The sequence below is a fragment of the Podarcis cretensis genome, assembly GCF_951804945.1.
Source record: "Podarcis cretensis genome assembly, chromosome: 2".
NCBI lineage: Eukaryota > Metazoa > Chordata > Lepidosauria > Squamata > Lacertidae > Podarcis > Podarcis cretensis.
The window spans coordinates 72,727,394-72,745,791 of record NC_137171.1 but is presented as its reverse complement, the minus strand read 5'-3'; the positions used below and the strand labels follow the sequence as shown (position 1 = coordinate 72,745,791).

Sequence of the window (18,398 nt, the reverse complement as noted above, 5' to 3'; positions counted from 1 at the left end):
GCCATCTCTGTCCACAAATTCATTCTGGCAATACAGCCTTAGAATGCTGTTCACAACATCAGGAGTTTGTTCACCTCCTCATCTTCCAATGTGATATCTGCGATCTTCTTACATGATATCCACCATCAGAAACTCCTTTCTGCATTCTACACAGGACAAACACGCCAGCCTATATGCAAAATAAGAAATGGACAGAAGTCTGACATCAGAGATTGCAATATTCAAAAAGCCTATGGCAGAATGCTTCTATAACCTTAAAGTTGCCGTCCTACAGCAAAGGAACTTCAAAGGGACACTGCAACGTATAACCATTGAATCACAATATATCAAGAGTTTCAGTGCTATCATTTGTGGAGTGAACTGAGCCAAATAATTTCTTGTCCATTTGCCTTGTACTTAATGGTGCCATGATATCTGCTTCATAAAAAATTGTTTTGGAAATTACCACTGTTAACCATGTAATTATCACTGTCCAAAGTTTTACATATTTTATTTCCTCTGATCTTACTTTTTACGGTCCCCACCCCAACATACCCTTGCAACTCAGAATAATTGTATATACATTTTTTCTATAGGGAAAAATGTTTAGGGAAGCTTTTAATATTTTATGAACTATTGTATCTTCAGGTTTTGTTGGAAGCCACCCAGAGTGGCTGGGGAAACCCAGCCAGATGAGCGGGGTAGAAATTATTATTATTATTATTATTATTATTATTATTATTATTATTACTACTACTACTACTACTACTACTATTATTACTATTTATATTTTCTGCCTTACAACTTTTCACTGTTCTTGTTTGTTACAGCATGTCAAATAAAAGTCTTATTATTTACTGATGTGCTTTATTATGCCAACAATCCATAAGCAATTTCTTATCTTGAATAATAAGCCTCTTACTTTTTGCCTCCCTTGTTTCATTTGTATAAACTCATAAGTTTTGCCATTACTGCATATTCCTGCGTTTTGAATTCTCACTATGTCATGGTTTTTGCCTTTTCCAAACATTTTGCATACCAGCCTTGAAACTCTACTCACATAAAATTTAAATTCCCTCTGTTATACTTGGACCGTGTGTGTGTGTGTGTGTGTGTGTGTGTGTGTGTTTATATGTTAATAAAATATAACAAGGGTAATATGACAAAGGTCAGATTTTGACTTTAGAAATTGTTATACCAAAATCAGGTACCCTGTAAAGAAAAACAAGAAAGAAAGAAAGAAAGAAAGAAAGAAAGAAAGAAAGAAAGAAAGAAATAAGCAAGCGATCAAGCAAGCACTATTTAATCTGTTTTGGCTGAAGATAATGGCAGAAATCATAAGTTGCAATCAAATTCTTATTCGTCAACCTTGCCAGCAAGATTAAGTTCAATAGGCACACCATCCATACATTGGCTTAATGTGGATCATGAAGCCCTATTGTACCTCCTTCAATTCCCCCTTGTCTTCTTCTTCATCTACTTCTGTCCCACACTTTCCCTTCCCTATATCCAGAGTGTCCTATGAAATGGATTTAGCTTCTCCCTCCCTGAAGTTCTCCGATTTCTTCCCACTTCCCCTTGGCAACTGGTCCCCTTCTCCATGATGCCCTCATCTGGGACAGATGACCAACAGTAGAATATTGCATGTCTATAGGAAGGCTAGACCTTTATAATTTCCTTTTTCATCAACCACAAGTGTTTCAAACTTTGCTAGGCAATTTGGACGCCTGGAAAGCTACCCTACCACCCACTACTTGCAGATGTTGTTAAACACCAACTACCAGAAGCTTTTGTGGCTCTTTTTTGTGCATCAAATGTCTTCCCTCGACATTTTGTGTGATTGCAGCTCTTGCATGCTCAGAACACAACATATTTCTTACAGCTTAGTTTGATTTCTCTCCCTCTCTCTCCCTGCCCTTTATGAAGGTTGTTATGCACATCTCATGGGCCAACAGAAGCACAGAGGCAGTGCAAGAACCAGCTGTTTCAGAAATCTAATAAAAAGTACTGTCCTTTGCCTATTTGATCTTCAGTTGCAAATACAGTGATGCAAATATAGAATGGAATTAGGTACTGCTTTGCTTAATAAAATACATATATTTCCATTTTCTGTTCTGGAAAACAGCACCAAGCAAATCTCTATGCTTTTTAAGACACTGAAGAAACCCAAACCTATCATGTTTTGACAGGTAAACTGATCAATTAGGGCTACAATCTGTGCACGCTTACTTTAGAGTAAGTCCACTAAATACAGTAGGATTAAATTCCATGGTTGCATAGGATTGGGCTGTCTGTGTCCCTTAATTTAAAAACATACTTCAGAAATTAACAACAATCTTGAGCAAAGTGATAAATGTTACTTTGAATGACACGGGCAATGAGGTCTTTTGGCTAAACTAACAGAAGAAACTAAAGCATTTTGCAGTATTACAGCTTTTTCTATGTTATGAATATACTGTGGGTCAGTGGAGAGCCGGAGTTACTGTTTATTTTATTTAACAAAATTTATGTGCCCTTGACTGTAAAAAAACCCCCACAACCCTTCTAACTGGTTACAAAAATATAAACAAAAAAATTCTCAATAAAAAGTTTAAGAACAAGTACAGTCGTACCTTGGTTCTGGAACGCCTTGGGAGTCAAATGTTTTGGCTCCTGAATGCCACAAACCCGGAAGTGACTGTTCCGGTTTGTGAACGTCCTTTGGAATTTGAACATTCGACGCGGCTTCTGCAGCTTCCAATTGAGTGCAGGAAGCTCCTGCTGCCAATCGGAAGCCGCGCCTTGGTTGTCTAACGTTTTTGGAAGTCGAACAGACTTCCAGAACGGATTCCATTTGACAACCAAGGTACGACTGTATGTATTTAAAAGCAGTCAAAATATACTAATTAAAATCGACAGTAGCGAAAAAGAGAAAAACACATGTACAGTGTTACCTCCGGTTGCAGGCGGGATCTGTTCCAGAGGTCCGGTCGGATCCTGAGGTTTCCGCAACCTGAGGACCGCTTCTGTGCATGCAGACGCAGTGAAACCCGGTAAAATACTTCCAGGTTTGCCGCGCGCTCATCCCAAAGTTTATGTAACCAGGGGCAGTGGCGTAGCGTGGGTTGTCAGCACCCGGGGCAAGGCAAGTAATTTGCGCCCCCTAACCCGTGGATTTGCGCCCCCTAACACCTGCAAGGGACGCAGGTGGCGCTGTGGGTTAAAGCCTCAGCGCCTAGGACTTGCCGATCGAAAGGTCGGCGGTTCGAATCCCTGCGGCGGGGTGCGCTCCCGCTGCTCGGTCCCAGCGCCTGCCAACCTAGCAGTTCGAAAGCACCTCCGGGTGCAAGTAGATAAATAGGGACCGCTTACCAGCGGGAAGGTAAACGGCGTTTCCGTGTGCGGCTCTGGCTCGCCAGAGCAGCGATGTCACGCTGGCCACGTGACCCGGAAGTGTCTCCGGACAGCGCTGGCCCCTGGCCTCTTAAGTGAGATGGGCGCACAACCCCAGAGTCTGTCAAGACTGGCCCGTACGGGCAGGGGTACCTTTACCTTTACCTTTAACCCGTGGATTTGCCCTAACCCCAGATGTTGTGCCCGGTGCGGCCGGCTCCCCCTGCACCCCCCACGCTACGCCAATGACCAGGGGTTACGTAAAGGACTGTAACTTCTGTACGTCTGCACAGAACATACAGAACGTTTTAAGCAGGCACCAGAAAGAGCACAGCAAAGGCATATGTCTGATATCAATAGGCAGGGAGCTCCAGTTTAGGTGCTACCACATTAAAAGATCAATTTCTTACAGCTACTGAACAGATATTGTGTGGCTTGTGTAACCATGACAGTTCCACAGATCAAAGCCATCTTGCCAGGATACAAACAAGCTTATTCCCCCTCATCCATCCCAAGTCTGTATCAAGGAATCAGCCCAGGGCCCACATGGCTTCTCCTGATTCAGAACTTCTGGACAAAGAGAGCTGAGGATCAGCATACAAATCACAGCTGGCCCCCAAAGTCCTAATGGCTGCTCCCAGCAATGGGGATAGAATAGTGCCCTATGATACCCCATATTGTAAACACCAGGGGTGGTCCTTCCATGATTCAACAGCAGTATTTCCAGTTCCTCCGATTCTTTACCTGAGCAGTAAAATCTAGACCACCAACAGGGTTCTCTTGGGCAAAATTTCTTGTTCCATATAACCACCAAGATGAAGCACCAATTCAATTTATACAAAGCCATTCAATATAGTTTGTCATCAGCACCACTATACTATCTAGAAGCATCATGGAAATGGGCAGGCCAAGAGTCCCATGAATTTACATAGTTTGATGCATAGTTCATTTCCATAGTTCCCAACCCATTGAGAAAGTATACTAAATTCAAGCAGGCAGCTGCCAGGATGTTTCCAAAAACAGAGACTTAACAATTCTTAAGGACATTGACACTGGCCACACAGAGAGCATTGTGTTTAAGTTATTGGTTTGGGGTCCCCCCGCCCGTGTTGTTCTGTTAGGCACACAGGTTTCTTATTCCTGTGCTGAAAAATACCAATAACAAGGATTATTTAAGAAAATTCTTAGGGCCAAACTAGAGTGTAATATCTTTCCCGGGCCTGATAATGCCATCAGCAACATAAGGGATTGATTCTCCTCTTCATGTGATATATGCCATCTGCCAGTTATGCCCTTCTGCATTTTACACAGGGCAGTCTCTATGCAAAATAAGAAATGGACAAAAATCGGACATCAGAAATGGCAATATGCATTTTAACTGTCCTGTACACTGTATACTGTACACTGCAATGTGAATCCACTAAATTACAATACACATCAAGAGTTTTCACTGCTATATTTGTTGATGGAACAGGAAAAGAAAATTCTTAGTACATTGTATTTATTTACCAATGCAACAATATCTGTAACATCAAAAACTGTTTTGTGAACTACACCTGCTGAATACATAATTCTCATTGTCAAGAGGTTCTGCACATTTCATTTCCCTCTAACCTCACATTTTACAATCACCACACCCAAAATATTTATGTACTTGCCACTCAGGATAACATAACATACTTAAATGTGTTAGCTTTTAAACCTATTTGTTGTTCTTTTATCTTGTCAAATAAAAGTGTTATTATCTCCTGAAGTATGTGCTTTATTATGCCAATAATCAACAAACATTTTCCAATCTTAGGGGGAAAACCTGTTAATTTTTGCCCTTCCTTCTTTCATCCTTATAAAACTCATAAGCTTTGCCATTGTTGTATATTCCTACATTTAGGGTTCTCACTGTGACATAGTTGTTGTTGGTATATCAGTGTTTCCCACATATTTTGCATACCACAGTCTTGAAGCTATAATCTTATATTACATTTAATTCCCTCAGGGACCAGTTTGATAATGTATAGCTTAGTAGATATAACAATAAAAACAAGAAGGTTGAGGGTTTTTTTTATTTTAGCACCTATTATTCCAAGATCTGGTGTCCTGTAAATAAATAAGAAAGAACTATCCACAAAGCCTTGTAGTTATAAGCAGCAATACAAATTCTTAAGATGTCAGCTTTGCTATGAGAGTTAAGTTCAATTAGACAGTTGACTGTTTGCTGCAGATTTTCTGAAAAGGACCTGCATCATGGCACAGTGTTGGTGTTGGGATACTGCCAGGGAGATAAAGCCCATCATGGCCCCCACGTCGCCACCGGACGATCCATCGATCTACGATCTCCCGTAGATACAGTATCAGCAATTAGCGACACGAGCTCCAGAAAATAGCTTGCCACATTCCAGAGCTGATGCACGCTCTATCAGCAGAATTTGCACAGCGAAAGATGCACGCAGGAGAGCATTATTTAGAAGTTTATTCAGCGTTGGTCAGAACAAAGAAAAAACATGACTACCTGCTTGCGTGTTCAGGCACAGAGAGAGATAGACAACAGCTCTATCAAAACAGAAACATCCTGTGAACAGGAAATACGCAGACTCTGTGACTCACAAAGCCTGCTCCCTTTTAAGGTGGAACGGAAATATCCTAACAGTTGGAACATCTGCTCAGGCAGAAGGTCCCAACCTGAATCCTCAGCATCTTCAGATAGGGCTAGAAACGCCCGCAATCTGACATCCTGGGGAGCAGCTCTCTGTCAACATAGACAGTACTGGGCTGCAGGGATCAAAGGTTTGACTCTGTACAAGGCTGCTTCCAAGGCACCAGCAGCACATCTTTTAAGAATACGCTGAAAGAGGAAAGGGATTCCTGTCAGGGATACAAAGGCTAGATCTATTCCATGGGTAGGCAAGCTAAGGCCCAATCGCCTTCTAAATCCGGCCCACGGATGGTCTCGGAATCAGCATGTTTTTACATGAGTAGAATGTGTACTTTTATTTAAAATGCATCTCTGGGCTATTTGTGGGGCATAGGAATTCGTCCCCCCTTTTTTTTTCAAAATATAGTCTGGCCCCCCCACAAGGTCTGAGGGACAGTAGACTGGCCCCCTGCTGAAAAAGTTTGCTGACCCCTGATCTATTCTATCTGGCAATCTTCATGTGGCATGATGTGTATCTCCACAGGCTGGCTGCTTTTTAATATTTGAGATCCTTTATTTCTCAGCTGGCTGCTGACTTTCAGGGTCTGCTTCCTTAGAAAGGTAATGCATAATCCACTGTGCACTGTTCATAAAGACATCTGCTTCAGCCTCCATTCCACTTACAGCATGATTCTCTTCTGGGTACCACAACAGCCTGCAAAGGGAACAACAAAAAATTATATTTTAGAAGTTCCTGTGGACTACGATGAGCCAAGACTCTCATCTATAGCTTCTGTGTACTCCCTTCAGTCCCATCTCCTTCTTTGTAAGGACACTAAGGCCTGTCTCCATCACAGCCTCCTCTCCCTTTCAAGTCTTGCCATGACCTGCTCCATCCTCAAAGCCACCTGCTGTCCCCCCTGGATCTTAGGAGAGGATTAGATGCACCATGAAGGACAGGTCTATCAATGGCATGCTGAATCAGAATAGCTAAATGGAGCCTTCATGTGGAAAGAAACAGACTCAGCATGCTGCAGGTGGAAAGAATGGGTAGGCTATCACTTTTATGTGCTCTCTGTTGACTCGTAGGAACATGTGGTTGGTTGTTATTTATTGGAGTCAGACGTTTCTGATCATACTGTGCTCTTATCTACTTTGAATAGTTTGATTTCTGTACAACAAGGTCTCAAAACAACATGGTGCTATTGCATTTCCTGTGTGTTCTAAGCACAACACATTTATTACATGCTAGTTTGAATTTTTTGCTCCCCCGCCCACCCTTTAGGTAGGTTGTTATCCACATCCCAAGGGGCAAATGAAACACAGAAGCAATGCAAGAATTAAATGTTTCATGACTCTAATAAAAGATTCTGTCCTATTCCTATTTGATCCTCAGCTGCAATTACAGTGGTACCTCGGGTTAAGAACTTAATTTGTTCTGGAGGTCCGTTCTTAACCTGAAACTGTTCTTACATTGAGGTACCACTTTAGCTAATGGGGCCTCGTGCTGCCTCCGTGACACCGCCGCACAATTTCTGTTCTCATCCTGAAGCAAAGTTCTTAACCCGAGGTACTATTTCTGGGTTAGTAGAGTCTGTAACCTGAAGCGTCTGTAACCTGAGGTACCACTGTATAGCGATGCAAGAAAAGAGAAATAATTACCACTAGACTTAGTAAAAGACACTAAATCTTTTTCCATCCTGGAAAACAGCAACGAACAAATCTGTGTGCTTTTAATACACTAAGGAAACAGAAACCTATAATTATTTCACAGATATACCTATCATTTAAGGCTGTAATCATATGCACACTGTACATAGAGTAAGCCCATTGAATATGTTGTTGTTTAGTCGTTTAGTTGTGTCCGACTCTTCGTGACCCCATGGACCAGAGAACGCCAGGCACTCCTGTCCTCCACTGCCCCCCGCAGCTTGGTCAGACTCATGCTGGTAACCTCGAAAACACTATCCAACCATCTCGTCCTCTGTCGCCCCCTTCTCCTTGTGCCCTCCATCTTTCCCAACATCAGGGTCTTCTCCAGGGAGTCTTCTCTTCTCATGAGGTGGCCAAAGTACTGGAGCCTCAGCTTCACAATCTGTCCTTCCAGTGAGCACTCAGGGCTGATTTCCTTCAGAATGGAGAGGTTTGATCTTCTTGCAGTCCATGGGACTCTCAAGAGTCTCCTCCAGCACCATAATTCAAAAGCATCAATTCTTCGGCGATCAGCCTTCTTTATGGTCCAGCTCTCACTTCCATACATCACTACTGGGAAAACCATAGCTTTAACTATACGGACCTTTGTTGGCAAGGTGATGTCTCTACTTCTCAAGATGCTGTCTAGGCCTGTCATTGCCCTTCTCCCAAGAAGCAGGCGTCTTTTAATTTCGTGGCTGCTGTCACCATCTGCAGTGATCATGGAGCCCAAGAAAGTAAAATCTCTCACTGCCTCCATTTCTTCCCCTTCTATTTGCCAGGAGGTGATGGGACCAGTAGCCATGATCTTCGTTTTTTTGATGTTGAGCTTCAGACCATATTTTGCACTCTCCTCTTTCACCCTCAATAAAAGGTTCTTTAATTCCTCCTCACTTTCTGCCATCAAGGTTGTGTCATCTACATATCTGAGGTTGTTGATATTTCTTCCGGCAATCTTAATTCCGGCTAGGGATTCATCCAGCCCAGCCTTTCGCATGATGAATTCTGCATATAAGTTAAATAAGCAGGGAGACAAAATGCAGCCTTGTCGTACTCCTTTCCCAATTTTGAACCAGTCAGTTGTTCCATATCCAGTTCTAACTGTAGCTTCTTGTCCCACATAGAGATTTCTCAGGAGACAGATGAGGTGATCAGGCACTCCCATTTCTTTAAGAACTTGCCATAGTTTGCCATGGTTGACACAGTCAAAGGCTTTTGCATAGTCAATGAAGCAGAAGTAAATGTCTTTCTGGAACTCTCTAGCTTTCTCCATAATCCAGCGCATGTTTGCAATTTGGTCTCTGGTTCCTCTGCCTCTTCTAAATCCAGCTTGCACTTCTGGGAGTTCTCGGTCCACATACTGCTTGAGCCTTCCTTGTAGAATTTTAAGCATAACCTTGCTAGCGTGAGAAATTAGTGCAATTGTGCGATAGTTGGAGCATTCTTTGGCACTGCCCTTCTTTGGGATTGGGATGTAGACTGATCTTCTCCAATCTTCTGGCCACTGCTGAGTTCTCCAAACTTGCTGGCATATTGAGTGTAGCACCTTAACAGCATCATCTTTTAAAATTTTAAATAGTTCAGCTGGAATACCATCACTTCCACTGGCCTTGTTATTTGCAATGCTTTCTAAGGCCCATTTGACTTCACTCTCCAGGATGTCTGGCTCAAGGTCAGCAACCACACTACCTGGGGTATATGAGACATCCGTTTCTTTCTGGTATAATTCCTCTGTGTATTCTTGCCACCTCTTCTTGATATCTTCTGCTTCTGTTAGGTCCTTTCCACTTTTGTCCTTTATTATGGAAATCTTTGTACGAAATGTTCCTTTCATATTTCCAATTTTCTTGAACAGATCTCTGGTTCTTCCCATTCTATTGCTTTCCTCTATTTCTTTGCATTGCTTGTTTAAGAAGGTCTTCTTGTCTCTCCTTGCTATTCTTTGGAAATCTGCATTCAATTTCCTGTATGTTTCACGATCTCCCTTGCATTTTGCTTGCCTTCTCTCCCCCGCTATTTGTAAGGCCTCATTGGACAGCCACTTTGCTTTCTTGCATTTCCTTTTCATTGGGATGGTTTTCGTTGCTGCCTCCTGTATAATGTTACGAGCCTCCATCCATAGTTCTTCAGGCACTCTGTCCACCAAATCTAAATCCTTAAACCTGTTCCTCACTTCCACTGTGTATTCATAAGGGATTTGACTTAGATTGTATCTTACCGGCCCAGTGGTTTTTCCTACTTTCTTCAGTTTAAGCTTGAATTTTGCTATAAGAAGCTGATGATCTGAGCCACAGTCAGCTCCAGGTCTTGTTTTTGCTGACTGTATAGAGCTTCTCCATCTTTGGCTGCAGAGAATATAATCAATCTGATTTCGATGCTGCCCATCTGGTGATGTCCATGTGTAGAGTCGTCTCTTGTGTTGTTGGAAAAGCGTGTTTGTGATGACCAGCTTGTTCTCTTGACAGAACTCTATTAGCCTTTGCCCTGCTTCGTTTTGATCTCCAAGGCCAAACTTGCCAGTTGTTCCTTTTATCTCTTGACTCCCTACTTTAGCATTCCAATCCCCTATAATGAGAAGAACATCCTTCTTTGGTGTCACTTCTATAAGATGTTGTAAGTCTTCATAGAATTGGTCAATTTTAGTTTCTTCAGCACCAGTAGTTGGTGCATAAACTTGAATTACTGTGATGTTAAAAGGTCTGCCTTGGATTCGTATCGAGATCATTCTATCATTTTTGAGATTGCATCCCAGTACAGCTTTTGCCACTCTTTTGTTGACTATGAGGGCCACTCCATTTCTTTTACGGGTTTCTTGCCCACAGTAGTAGATATGATGGTCATCCGAACTGAATTCACCCATTCCCGTCCATTTTAGTTCACTGATGCCCAGGATGTCAATATTTATTCTTGCCATCTCATTTTTGACCACCTCCAACTTACCCATGCTCATGGTTCTTACATTCCAGGTTCCTATGCAATATTTTTCTTTACAGCATTGGACTTTCCTTTCGCTTTGAATATAGTATGATTAAATTTCAAGCATGTATAGCTTGGGCTGTTTATGTCACTTAATGCATATATATATATATATATATATATATACTTAAAAAGTTCAGAGTTTTAGCATGGCAACAACACCCTTGAGTACAGTCAAAGACATTACTTTGAATGGCACAGGCAATGAAGTCTTTTGGCTACACTAAATAGAAGAAACAGAAGCATTTGACAGTATTAAAAACTGGCTCTATATTATGAGTATACTGTGTGTCAGTGGAGAGCTGGAGCTGATTTAAGCAGAGCAGCAATTGCAGCATGTGCACTGGAAAAATGATCTCTGAGCTAACTCCATTGCTGTCACTTGCTGAAGTTTGATACTGTGTCATTCAATTGTGTATCTGTTCATAAAGAAAAAAACAAACGACAGATTGATGTCAACAGCTGGATTGGGGTCAGAGAAATAAGCAGCCACCAAAAAATAGTAAACTGGACCAGTGAAGACTTTATGAAGCTTTTAAGCTTGGGGCATGAGATAGCTTCCTGTGGTGGAAAGAATATTTTTTATGAAGTGGGATAATAGGCTAAAAAGTCATGAAAACCAAAACTAAGAGGGTCTGAGTGTAAGCAAGACGACGAGTATCTTCCAATTCCATTTATTGATGTTCCTTCCTTGCTTCAAGGGCCATTTCCCCAACTCCTAACACTTTTTCCCTGCAGAGAAAAATCTGGGCCACTGCAGTGGATGCCAGTGGCAAGCTTTCTTATTCATATAACTCCCAAAATGGAGCAACATCCCTGATTCACAAAAGGTTGTGTGACAGGAAGCCCTTCTATACAGTCTGTATCAACACCACTCTCCCAAATAAGAGCCTTGTGGAACTTGGTAGCACATTGATTTACATAGCTTGATGCTCAGTTCATTTGCATAGTTCCCAATGGATTAAAAAGTATGCTGCTGATCTGCTACCATCACACCTGTGTGCTGCATGAACTCAAGAACTTTGGTCAGGCCACCTGTACAGCAGTCTGCAAGAATCTGGAAATATGCTTTCTTCCAAAATCATTGCATTTCTGGTGGCTGCAAGTGACTGGGTTCTAGGTGGGCTCATCTCCAACGGTTTTATAGTTGCAGTGATGGTCACTGAATGGGCTCAATGCAAGAGTCTTGCAACTTGTGAACAACTACTTCTCTCTCTGGGTACGTCCAATATCTTTGCCACTGCCTGTGAGATTGCAGTCATTACTAATTTCTTAATAACCAACTCAAGCAACGGCTTAGTGTTTCAAACATTCTACTTCTTTGCAACCTTCGTCTCATATACCCGATTTTGTTTCACTGCCTGGCTCTGCGTCTTCTATTGCATCAAGATAGTGAACAGCACCCACACCCTCTTCCTTTGGTGCAAGCTGAGGATATCGCAGCTGCTGCCCTGGCTTCTTGTGGGATCCCAAGTCTTTTCGGTTTTTATTTCCTTGATTACAATCCCACATATTTCTTTTCAGCTCCAGAGCAACATAGCAACCAACACTTCAAATGTGACTCAAGGAAAGAAAGCAACCCAACTTTCTCGTTCTCTGCAAGGCTTTTTTTTAATGACTGCTTCTGGCTGTCCCCTTCTTGTGGTTTTATTGTGCTCCATTGTGATTGTAGCCTCACTCTACACACATGTCTGCAAGATGACAGGTAAAGGAGCCAGTCTTCGAAGCCTCCAAACAAAAGCTCATGTCAGGGCAGCTGGGACAGTGCTCTCCCTCCTGATCCTTTACATTTTTTTTTACGTGGCACATTCCATAATTGTACTTGAAAATATTGAAAGAATCACCCCTGTTTATTCAGTGTGTCTAACAGTGATCCTAATGTACTCCCCTGCACAGGGTGCCATCCTGCTGTTGGCTAATCCCAAGCTCAAGCAGGCAGCTACGCAGATGCTTCTGAAAACATAGCCTTAAATTCACAAGGAAAAACCAGAAGGTGTGTGTGTGGGGTTTGGCTACTAATCAAGAAATGTTTTCCAATGCTGAACAAATCTGTTGATTTTTTGCCTCCTCCTTTTACCCTTATGCAATGCCTAAGCTTCTTATTACAGTATATTCCTACATTTATGTCGCCCACTTTGCCACAAACCTTTCCCTACCTATTCTGCATAACACAATCTCGCAGCTACAATGATACATGGCATTAAGACCATGGACTCATTTGTACAAGTTAGTATAAATATAATGGATTCTAAAATCCAAATTGTCGCAGTGTCATTTTTGTCTGTTATATTCTATATCAATGACCAAAACCTCTTTGCTTCATTACACAGATACCATATGAGAACATAACTTTGAATGTTTTCTTTGACTCTTCCCTTCCTTCTCTAAATTAATCCTTACTCAAGTACAGAAGCTTTTGCTTAATTCTCCTTTAGGTAACGGTAAAGGGACCCCTGACAGTTAAGTCTAGTTATGAATGACTCTGGGGTTGCTGCGCTCATCTTGCTTTACAGGCCGAGGGAGCCGGCGTTTGTCCGCAGACAGTTTTCCGGGTCATGTGGCCAGCATGACTAAGCCGCTTCTGGCGAAACCAGAGCAGCGTACGGAAAAGCCGTTTACCTTTCCGCCGGAGTGGTACCTATTAATCTACTTGCACTTTGACTTGCTTTCGTACTGCTAGGTTGGCAGGAGCAGGGACTGAGCAAAGGGAGCTCACCCCGTGGCGGGGATTCGAACCACCGACCTTCTGAACGGCAAGCCCAAGAGGCTCAGTGGTTTAGACCACTTTGCCTACTATTAAATGTTCCTAGGTTCCTAACACTTCTGCTCAACCCTAACAATGAGCTCCTTCCTGGTATACCCAAGGCACTAACTGGTTGTCTTGTGCCTGGCCATTTTGCATCTCCTGTCATACAAGTTAGATAGAGAAGCTGACCTTTCATCATCTGTAGCTGTGTTGTCAGGTATGACATTGTTGTTGGCATTCCGTCAGTGCCAAGAGGCAATGGAGTATGCCTCTGGGATGAAGACAAATCGCTGTGTTAGCAGCACCAAAGTGACCTCTCCAAAGTGCAAGCCTGAGCAGTGTGTAGGGACGTCCTGGGCTGCCCAGACAACAAGACCCTCTCTCAGCCTTGCTGTTGTAGTCTAAAGGAATGCAGAGCAATACGTTTGGCACCAGCTTGGCTTCAGGAACTGCTGGAAGGGGTAGTACCTCTGATGGGAAATACATTGTGCTCCTTCTAGTGTAGTTTGTCCATGTCTGGGCCCCACCCTGCACTCAGCTCTCACTTGTGGCTTCTGGAAGCTGTCAGCATGCAACTGTGGCCACACCCTGGTAATGGCTTTGAATAGTTGGCTAAACCAGGTGAGGGAAGTTGATGGGTCTCAAACCCTCAGTGAGTTAGGGACTTTCCCTGCATACGAAGACAGTTATCACAACAGACATGGAAAGAAATGATCATCTAGTACTAATCATGGCAGTGTGTCTACCATTAGGGTTGATCTGTCACCTGACAAACCAAATGTATTCTGAAATATCACCCAACATGTTTTCCGAGGTAAACCGTGGAAATTAGCCCCACTTCTGAAAAACAGCTGAATCAAACCCAAACACATTACTATCACACATCTCCATATTTAGCATAGATAACTGCATTGATGAGTTGCATCAATTATGCTATTATTGGTTATTATTTCCTGTATAGAAGCAGTAAAATGTAGGCTGGACAAGGTAACTGTTGGGTTGATTTTTATTTCATTTATTGGATTTATATACCACCCTATATCCACAGGTCTCAGGCCTCTGTAGCTGGTTGACTGACTGAACCCAAAATGCTCACTAATGGTTCCTCATCATCCCAAAAAGAAGTGAGCAGTGGGGTGCCACAGGGTTCTGTCCTAGGTCCACTGTTGTTCAATGTCTTTATAAAAGATATGGATGAAGGAATTGAGGGGGGTGCTCATCAAATTTATAGGTGACACCAAGCTGGGAGGGATAGCTAATGCCAGAAAAGGGAAAATTGGGATTCAGTATGACCTTAACTCATTGAAGAACTGGGCTCAAACTAACACAATGAATTTCAGTAGGGACAAATATAAGGTTCTGCAATTAGGCAGGAATACCAGCTGCACAAATATAAGATGAGGAACACCTGGCTTGCCAGTAGTACATGTGAAAAGGATCCAGGGGTCTTAGTAGACCACAAGTGTAACATGAGTCAAGAGTGTAATGCAGCAGCAAAAAAAGCTAATGCTCTTCTAGGCTGCATCAACAGAAGTATGGTGTCCAGATCAAGGGACATCAAGAGTACCGCTCTGTTATGACTTGGTCAGATCACACCTGGAGTATTGTCTCCAGTTCTGGGCACAATTTAAGAAGGATGTTGACAAGCTGGAACGTGTGCAGAGGAGGGCAACCAAGATGATCAGGGGTCCAGAAATTAAGCCTTATGGGGAATAGTTGAGGGAGCTGGGTATGTTTAGCCTAGAAAAGAGGAGACTGAGAGGTGATATGCTAGCCATCTTCAAATATCTCAAGGGCTGTCACATGAAAGATGAAGCAAGCTCCCCCCACCCCCGCTCCAGAGGGCAGGTCTTGAACCAATGGGTTCAAATAACAAGAAAGAAGATTCTGACTAAACATTCCAACTCTACAATTAATAAGGCAAAACTATTGAACCAGGTAAGTTCCTTACCAGTTAGGGGCGAGCGGAGTTCCCCAGTAAAGTGGCCATGTTGATGACAGGGCAGCTTTCTGCATAGGCTTTGGGCATCTCTGGGAATCAACCAAATAAGTGGCAGCAAAGTCACCACGAGAACCTTCCAACTCCACAGCTATCTTCCCCAAAATTGCACTGCACAAAATACAGAAGGGCTACTGAGATGTCTATTTCAGCAGAAAAACTAGGAGCTGCTGGGTAACTTCAAATGAACGATTTGTTGCTATAGGCATGTCAACAGCCCTTTTGAGTACCTTGCTGGCAATGTTTATGCCTATTCAGAATGAGTAAGTAATATGAATGACTAGAAAGAAATTAGCAATCCTATCTATTCATCTGCAGGGCAGTGGGATTATCCTTATGACTGATGTATGAGCTTTAGTTCAGAGCCATTTGATTGGATATTGACCTTCCATATTCACTTATACAAAAAAGAGCAGCTATTCAAAAGTATAGACATGTAGAACCATATTGGTCAAACGAACTGTCTGCATTTCCTTCTGTTCTGTTGTTATCTACATCCCAATGGGCAACTGAAGCAGAGAGGTAATGAAAGAATTAGAAGTTTCATAAATCTAAACAAAGGCACTGTCTCAAGCCTGTTTAATCCTCACCAGCAATCACAGGGATGCAAATACAGAAGGGATATATTTACCACTCTGCTATCTCTGGCACACATCTTTGCATTTTCCTTTCTGTAAACAGCTGCAAACAAATTTATGTCTTTAAAGATACTGATGAAAGAAAAACCTATCCTAATTTGACAGATACAACATATTAATTAAAGCAGCAATCAATCCTGCATTGCAGGGGGTTGGGTTAAACAACCCTCTGGGTCCCTTCCAACTCTACAACTCGTAAGTTTATTGTTACCAAGTACAGTGATACCTCAGGTTTAAGTACTTAATTTGTTCCAGAGGTCCGTACTTAACCTGAAACTGTTCTTAACCTTTAGCTAATGGGGCTTCCTGCTGCCACCGCGCTGCCAGAGCCCGATTTCTGTTCTCATCCTGAAGCAAAGTTCTTAACCTGAAGCACTATTTCTGGGTTAGCTGAGTCTGTAACCTGAAGTGTATTTAACCTGAAGCGTATGTAACCTGAGGTACCACTGTACCTCAGTTCAGCTGGAACTTGTTCTGAGGAATGAGGGTGTCCCTGTGGTAAGTCAGGAAAAACCTCTATGGTAGGGATGTCCAACCAGTAGATAGTGATCTACTGATAGATCCCCGGCTGATCTTGGTAGATCGCGGGATCCTTATGGTGTACAAAAAGTCATGGGGGGGGGAGCAATTCCCTCCAAAAAAAGCTTAACAACTCTGGGGAATTCACCCACCCACCCCACGCACGCTCCTCCTCCCTCCAATGACAATGGGTAGATCACTGCCAGTTTATTTTGGTCGACACAATCAAATGCTTTTGCATAGTCAATGAAGCAAAAGTAGATGTTTTTCTGGAACTCTCTAGCTTTCTCCATAATCCAGCACATGTTTGCAATTTGGTCTCTGGTTCCTCTGCCCCTTCGAAATCCAGCTTGCACTTCTGGGTGTTCTCAGTCCACATACTGCTTAAGCCAGCCTTGTAGAATTTTAATCCTTAAACCTGTTCCTCACCTCCACTGATCTTTGGATATACCCCTCATCAAGTTCTCTCCATCACTTTGTGTTGTTTGCTTCCTGCATCCACATAAGCTGTGCTGTTAGTTTTGGATGGTCCAACCATAACATAGGTGATCTTTTTTTTTTTTAAAAAAAATATTTATTGAGTTTATAAACAAAAAAATAATAATCAGAAAGAAAATACAAATAGCAAAGTATTTCCCATAAAAGAAAAAGGTAGCATTTAAGTTTACAAACTGCTCAAATCTATGTTCCAGTTCAATTAATCGTAGCTACCTACATATAATTTAACATGCCTATATACAGTGGAACAAACAGAAATTAAAAGAAATGTGAATACTTCTGATTAAGTCCATAATACTCTTCCTGCTGTAACCATTAGATCCAAACATCGTCTTCCTACTTATATCCATTATTTAATTTCGTCATTATTGTTTTTTTGTATTAATACCATATGTTGTTACTCATTCTTCTAACGTCAGAAAGCCTCTACTATTGCAGTATCCTTGGAGATATTCTCTCACCATTTTCCATTCCTTGTCTACCTCCTTTTCTGAGGCCCCTCTCACTGGTTCCATTTTTTTCGCTAACATTAGATATTCTACCAGTTTAGTTTGCCATTCTATCTTGGTTGGTGGTGTTTCCCTTTTCCAATTTCTGGCTATTAGATTCCTGGCGGTGGTGACTGGATACATGAACTGCGGTCTTATTTTGTTTTTAATATCAGATGTCATTATGCTTAAAATAAATAGTTCTGGTTTCTTAGAGAACATAGGTGGCCTTTTAAAACTGTAGAGTCACCATACTAACACTGCTTTATTCCATTGGCCTGAATTGTCTCAGGCCACATGGCCTGCCCACTTTAGCTTCACGGCTTTTTCCATTACAACCACAACTTTCAGTCTTTCTTGTACCCAATTATTAGTTTTTCTATCTTTTAATGATATTCCTAACATTGTGAGTCCCGTGGCAAGTTGTACTATTCTTTAAATTTTCATGTTTCTTTGTGTGTCCAGTTCTTCATAACACATCACAGCTAATATGCACATACAGTGGTACCTCGGGTTACAGACGCTTCAGGTTACAGACTCCGCTAACCCAGAAATAGTACCTCAGGTTAAGAACTTTGCTTCAGGATGAGAACAGAAATCATGGTGGTGCGGCGGCAGTGGGAGGCCCCATTAGCTAAAGTGGTACCTCAGGTTAAGAACAGTTTCATGTTAAGAATGGACCTCCAGAACGAATTAAGTTCTTAATCTGAGGTACCACTGTATTGAACACTTTAGCTTTTGAGTCTAAAGAAATATTTTTATTTTTCATTTGATTCTTCGTTCAGTTATTCCAGCATTTCTTGTAGTTCTTGTCGACTTTTTATTATTACAACACCTGCATATCATAGAAAATTTAGATATC

The 18,398-nt window shown here is 42.0% G+C and overlaps 2 protein-coding genes across 2 annotated transcripts in view; one reads left to right on the top strand and one right to left on the bottom strand.

Moving 5' to 3' along the window:
- Positions 1-18,398, bottom strand: part of APEH (acylaminoacyl-peptide hydrolase) — a 73,365-nt gene that overhangs the window by 2,283 nt on the left and 52,684 nt on the right. Inside the window, exons 44-45 of the mRNA XM_079965763.1 lie at positions 6,665-6,695; positions 75-169 (exon numbers count right to left, since the gene is read on the bottom strand). Coding sequence (XP_079821889.1) covers positions 75-169; positions 6,665-6,695 — 126 coding nt within the window. The remainder of the gene's footprint in view (positions 1-74; positions 170-6,664; positions 6,696-18,398) is intronic.
- LOC307209407 (taste receptor type 2 member 40-like) lies at positions 10,701-15,334 on the top strand. The gene has a single exon (XM_079964462.1). It carries the CDS (start codon positions 11,714-11,716, stop codon positions 12,611-12,613), a length of 900 nt encoding a protein of 299 aa, XP_079820588.1. The 5' UTR covers positions 10,701-11,713; the 3' UTR covers positions 12,614-15,334.

Excerpts from the sequence above, each read along its gene's own strand:
- LOC307209407 (XM_079964462.1), top strand. The coding sequence starts at position 11,714 with ATGCTTTCTTCCAAAATCATTGCATTTCTGGTGGCTGCAAGTGACTGG.